This window comes from Psammomys obesus, unplaced genomic scaffold (genome assembly GCF_907164565.1).
Source record: "Psammomys obesus unplaced genomic scaffold, mPsaObe1.curated_primary_1811, whole genome shotgun sequence".
NCBI classification, from domain to species: domain Eukaryota; kingdom Metazoa; phylum Chordata; class Mammalia; order Rodentia; family Muridae; genus Psammomys; species Psammomys obesus.
Window position 1 is genome coordinate 5,187,410 of NW_026596057.1, and position 6,018 is coordinate 5,193,427.

General features: G+C 49.7%; 1 protein-coding gene across 2 annotated transcripts in view; it reads left to right on the top strand.

Annotated features, from left to right (window-relative positions):
- Positions 1-465: 465 nt before the first annotated feature.
- Sft2d2 (SFT2 domain containing 2) overlaps positions 466-6,018 on the top strand; it is a 20,194-nt gene continuing 14,641 nt past the window's right edge. Inside the window, exons 1-2 of one of the 2 annotated variants that reach the window (XM_055624510.1) lie at positions 570-645; positions 5,767-5,909. In XM_055624510.1, coding sequence (XP_055480485.1) covers positions 5,886-5,909 — 24 coding nt within the window. In that variant the 5' untranslated portion in view covers positions 570-645; positions 5,767-5,885. Of the gene's footprint in view, positions 646-5,766; positions 5,910-6,018 lie in introns of both variants that reach the window. The other variant, XM_055624509.1, reaches the window with a different exon arrangement.

Consider the following 6,018-nt stretch of genomic DNA (forward strand, 5'->3'; position numbering starts at 1 on the left):
AAGCGCTCACCAAACACAAACCTATCCGACTCTCCTCAGCCATCTACCACCTGTTGTCAGGCGTTGTCCAAGTCAGACACCTCCCGAGCCCTCTCCCCCGGGAATGACGCAGGAATTGCTGCTTTTGCCGATACGCTCTTTTGCACGGCCTCAGCCTGCTGCCCACTGATTTGTTCCACTTAGCATGGATTGTATTTTTTTTTTTTTTTTTAACATCTACGGTGCACACACGAGCACCAGCGGATTAACTTCAGCATCCGTGGGTAAGTCTGCACGAGGCGTCCCCCGCGATCTTCCAGGCCCTGGCACACGGTAGTGCCGGGCGCTGGGCCGAACCGGTGAAGCCCGGGGGCAAAGCCAGCTTGGCGTTAGGCACCACCCGCAGACTTCCCCTACAACTTTCCCGGCCCCGCCCCAGGTGACCCCTAGGAGTCTGCGCAGGGGCGTGGCTGGCGCGGGGCATGCCGGGCGCGCAGGTGGGCAGGTGCCTGGGCGGGGCGCGCCGTAGTCGGAGGCGGCCGGGCACCGTGGGGTAGAGCCGTCGGCGGGGCGAAGGGGACAGGCGGCGCCCGGGGACCCGACATGGACAAGCTGAAGAAGGTGCTGAGCGGCCAGGACGCGGAGGACCGCAGCGGTCTGTCCGAGGTGGGTGAGCGCGGCCGGAGAAGCCGGGACCTCGCCCGCGCCGCCGCGCTCCGCCGGGACGTCGCCACAGGTGGCAGCGCCGGCACGGGGCGGAAGGCGTGGCCTCCGAGCCCTCCCCCACGTCCCCTCCCGAGGACTCGGGGCTCGGGAGCGGGACCCCAGAGATCTGTGCCTGTCGGGGTGTGGGTGCCGGGGCCCCCCGCCGGGTCGCGGGCGGGTTAAAGTTGTGGGGTGTGAAGTCCAGACTCGACCTTACGCGTACTGCTTTGTAGTTGTAAAACTCCGTGCATGCCTGGGAACGGGGACCTGCCGGGGCTCTGAGACTCCAAGGTTCCTTCCTAGACTGTAGAGTCTCAGCGTCCCCGGAGACTGCCAGCGACTTTGTAGGGCTTGGATGGAGCCGAAACTTGTCTGCTAAGGCCCTGTGCTCCAGGGCCACTGAGAATATCATATTTTTTGGTGTCTTGAGAATTTGTTTACAATTTTCTTTCTCGAAGACAGAACGACGTTTTACGTGATGTATCCCTAGTCCCGGTTTCCCCTTCTGTGAACAAAATATGTCCCTTTCCCCTCGGAAACTGGAGTTCCTCTTTAATACTGTGTTTCTCTTGGTTTTCCCAACATTCTGCTTTCACTTTTTTTTTGGTTATTTTTTGTTCAGAGTTTTGTCTTTGCAAACGCACAACTGCACCTCAAAGGGAATAAAGAATGTATTCTGAAGCCAAATACGAGTGACCGTGGCCTGGAAACAGATTGCGGTTACTTTAAATTCAGTGTTCCAAAATGATTAACAGTTTGACAAGTTGTTTTTTTTTTTTTTTTAATAGTAACAGAAAAAAGTAATAAATCAAGGTACTTTCAGGTGTATCAGTGGAAGCAGTAAGTAGGCGGTTACAGCAGCGTGTGGGAATCTCCAGTGTAGGTCGGAGACGCTATCTGACCAGCACTCTAAAACCTTTGGTTTGTGGAAGCTAGGGTTTTGTTAACTTAATAGATCCCAAGATGTTTTCACCTGTTAGTTGCAGGTAGGTTAGTCACTGTTCTATCAGGCACAGGTGGGCAAGAAATGACTGCTTCGTGGGGGCTAAAAATAGCCCAAGGCTAGTTGCGGTTAGGCTGTGGACCTGCCACTTCCCAATCTCTGCAGTCAGTAACATTTTCCTGTTTTTCCATTTTTGGCCTCTTGAGAGGAAGCCTAAGAAATCCCCCACACTGAGTCAACCCTCACTGTCGTGTAAAGGTAAGTTCCGTAGAAGTAACAAGCTGCTGTAACAAAGTTGACAGTGAGGTAGGGAGCGGTGGCAGGGCCTTCCGGAGCAGTGGTAGTATGGCACCACTTGAAAACAAATTCACAGTGCTCCCTCCGCAAATGGTGAATGCCGAGTTGGATACAGTGTAGGGCTTTAATCTCTTCCTAAAGGTAGGCGTACATTACATCTATTTTTAAAAGATTGTGGGCTTCACTCTTGTTTGAAAACATTCCCAGTTTCCTCTTTCCTAGTACGATTCCGGCTGGAGTGAGTCACTGTGTGGTATTTCCAGGTCTTGAACTCCAGGAAATAATTCTGCAGCCAATAGGGTTCCCCTTGAGGGATGTTTTGGCTTGGTAATCACTTACTAGGTCCCACCTCTTTTTAAGTACCAACTAATGTGCTCACACTTTCCATGGTTCTGAGCCTGGAAAAAGTGAAGGGTTCTGTGGTGAAATTCCTGTTGGTGGGGTTGGCTGTATGAGGTCGCCTTCAAAAGTCTTTTCAGTTATATAACCCGTGAGAGGTTACCAGAAAAGTAAAAAAAAAAAAATTACTAATTTATTTTAATGCCAACCATAAAAATGTGAGTGCTCTTGTCTGCCATCTGACCTTCCTAGGAAGCAGGACTCTCAATCACAAACAGCCTTATGATAATGAGTCTCCTGTTGACACCCGGGTGTCATAAACGCACTTGAGTCCTGGTTTCAAGGGAGTCCTGTCTTGAAGAAGAGGCTTTTGTTTTCTGGAAAGGGTTCTGGGGACAAGGACGGTTGAAGGTTGAAGGTGTCTTACCGTAGCGTGCGGGAGTGAGACAGCCCTCCATTTCAACTGGTTGCCAGTCCTACCTCCCTGGACAGTCCTTAGCTACAGCTCTCGGCAGTAGTCTCTCTCCCTTCTCCATCCTGGAATCAAAGGGGCCTTTGTGTGTGGCAGCCAGTCAGACAGCTTGTGGGTACATTTGCTGCAAATTCTATCCAGGTACTTTTTTTTTTTAACTGTTTGGATATTTGGAAAAAAAAAAAAAAAACACACACAACTTTTTTTTTTCCTGTGGAGTTTCCAGAAACCACATCTTAGAGATTTTCCATCAATGGAATTCGCTTTCATAAACTGACAAAAGTGCTTTCCTCTCATGGAGGCCGCTTAGAAGAAGTGGAACAAAAGCTTTCTCCTCTTTCCCTAAGTGACAGAAGAAGCATATATGGTGGACAGCATGGTGGTGAATTACCGTGTCCCTACCCTATGTCCTCCTCCCCGCTAGCATTTAGATGGTTCCTCTTGAGGCATTGGTTGCACCTAAGTGATACTCTTGTCTGAAGGTAGAAAGTAGAGGTAGAAAGTAGAACCATACTTTTTTTTTTTTTGCAGAAATGCTTTCTCTTGCCAGTGATTTTATTTTCTCTGTGTAGCTCTGGCTGTTCTGGAACTCGCTCTTTCCACCGGGCTGGTCTCGAACTCAGAAATCTACCTGCCTCTGCTGGGATTTTTCGCAGCTGCCACCACCACCCCTTGCCTAAAGAGCCACTGCTAGTCTCCCAGGTGAGGAATTGAACCCTGGTCTCCTGCGTGACAAGTGGGAATCCTCATCACTGTACTAACAAAGGTGACTCTCTCTCTCTTGCCACTGATTTTAACGTCTGCAAAGGCGTGAATCTCATTGTTATGCTCAGGCTCTGGAATGTTCTGAATGGCAAGGCTGCTTCAGCTCCGATACTTTACAGCTTATTCTCCTAAACGGAAGAAAGTTGAACCTTTCGAAGTGTGGCTGTTGCTGCTGGTGACGCTCAGGCGGTTCACTCACTGCTGTGCTATTCTCTTCCTTTACATGGCTTGGTTGTTGGCACCTAGGCGAGGTCCATGCATGACTGGGAAGCATGGGCGCTGTTCATTTTCTTCTGCTCTTGGTGGGAAATTACATGGGTTAGTGAGAAGAGGTCTAACTTGATTGTCTAGGACCCAGTAAAGCCTGGTAGCAGCTTTAGAGTCACGGGGGAGTTGAAGAAACAGATTCTCCACAGTGGACAAGTAGCCTCTGCTTGGAAACCCAGGGCTCAGCTGTCAGGTCCTAACATTGTGGTGCACGCCCTCCTCCTCTTTTCATTAAATATATGGGTTATGTAAATTAAGTATATGGAATTATATATGTATACATACATACACACACATAATTACATCACTCCCCCTTCCCCTTCCTCCCTCAAAACCCTCTCATATAATCCCCACCCCCTTGCTGTCTTTCAAAATCATGGCTTCTTTTGTTGTTGTTAATGTTGTGTGTGTGTTACTTAAATACTACATGCTTAGCCTGTGTAATGTTACTTGTCTATGTATGTTTCCAGGGCTGATAATGTGGTATTAGATAACCAGTTGGTGTGCTCCCTGGGAAAGGTGTTTCTCCTGTTTCCAGCCTCCCATAGGTGCCTGAGGTTTGTCTAGGGTTGATGCCTGTTAAGTTTTCCCTTTCCACATTAACGTGTCTTTCGGTGTTGTCCTTGTTCAGGTCACCTGTAGGCATCCATGTTATGAGCCTTGAAGGGTGTAGTTGCTGACATTTCTAGCAGGCATAATTCTGCAGCAAAATCCCTGTCCCCTGGCTCTTACAGTCTCTCTGTCCCCTTTCCTGCAATGACCCCTGAACTCGTAGGTGCTGGAGATGAGTTGTAGAGGTATCAGCTGGGACTGGGCTCTACAACTCTGCCTTTTGATGGGTTTTGGTTTTCTGTAATGGTCTCCGTCTGTAAGAAGGAGAAGTTTCCTTGATGTGGCTGAGTACTCCACTTACCTGTGGGATAAGGACAAATATTTGGAATGTATTTAGGGATTGTGTTGCATGCCACCTTTTTGAGGTGCTGGAGATGGAACCCAAAGTCTTACTCATGCTAGGCAAGTACTGTACCACTTAGCCACACCCCTAGCCCTCCCATCACTAAATGTACCTTCTCTTCAGGGTCATACTGTGTGCCAAGCTTCTTCAGATAAAGAGAGAGAGAGAGAGAGAGGCATTGCAGAGTTGGTATCTGTGGCCCAATGGAGTTGAGGGGAGAGCCCTTTTTTGATGACCTAAATACCTTTCTCCTGGGTGGAGATTAAACCCTTCTGCACAGTACCTGTCACACCTGGGGAGCCTCCTCTTCTCTTCCAGCTTCTGGTTTGACAAGTTGGAAACAGGTCATTGAGCCAGGGCCAGTCAGGGCTGAGGGAGTGGTCCTGTTCACCTGCCATTCGCCATCGGTTGGGCGTCAATGTAGTAGGCAGCGTTACCCTGTTTGTGAGACTGTGGTGCCTACATGAGGGGAGCTTGGGTGTGTACATGCTGACCTGGCTCTGCTGATTGGTTTGGTCCCTTAGTGGCCCCTTTTGATGTCTATCTATGGGCAGTGACCCTCTTGGAACCTAGAAGGCCTCTGACACATGGGAAAGGGCCATTGAGATCTGCTCTCGAGCTTTTCTATTTCAGTAGTTTTCTAGGAAGTTTCGGCTTTCCTTTGAACTTTACCTGGAGGAAGCATCAGTAATGCCAAGAATGGTAGAGAATCAAGATGAATGGGTAATGATTAATAGCTAGGATCTGGCTGAGTGTGGGTGATTTGGCAGGGTGTAAGTAAGAATAAGTAGCAGGTATGCATCCGAAGCGTGAGGGCCTTCTCCCTCTGCGGTCCTGGGAATGTTGCAGCAACTTCTGCAGTTGGTCGGAGAGAGAAGAGAACATGGCCAGTGGACCAAACTGCTTGAGTGTCCAGCCCACACCCTCGACTTCTCCCAGGACCCCAGGTTCTGCTTGGCAGAGCCCCGCCCTTCCAGCTGGAGTCTTGCCCTGCCTGGTCTGCAGTAAGGGCTATGCTCGGCTTAGCCTCCCTGCCTGTACTAGGAGCAGGAAGTCTCTATGCCTGGGGATGCCCCACCTGAGCCGCAGTAAACTTCTGTAAGCTGCTGGAGGGAAGAGTCTGGACAGGAAGGAGATCATAGCCCTACTAAGAGCTGGATGTGATGGCTTCGTGCATCTTAGAGTATGTAAGATTCCCTAGTCCCTTGATTTCTTCCCTTCTCTTCTTCCCTTCTTCCTTTCTTCCTTCCTTCCTTCCTTCCTTCCTTCCTTCCTTCCTTCCTTCCTTCCTTCCTT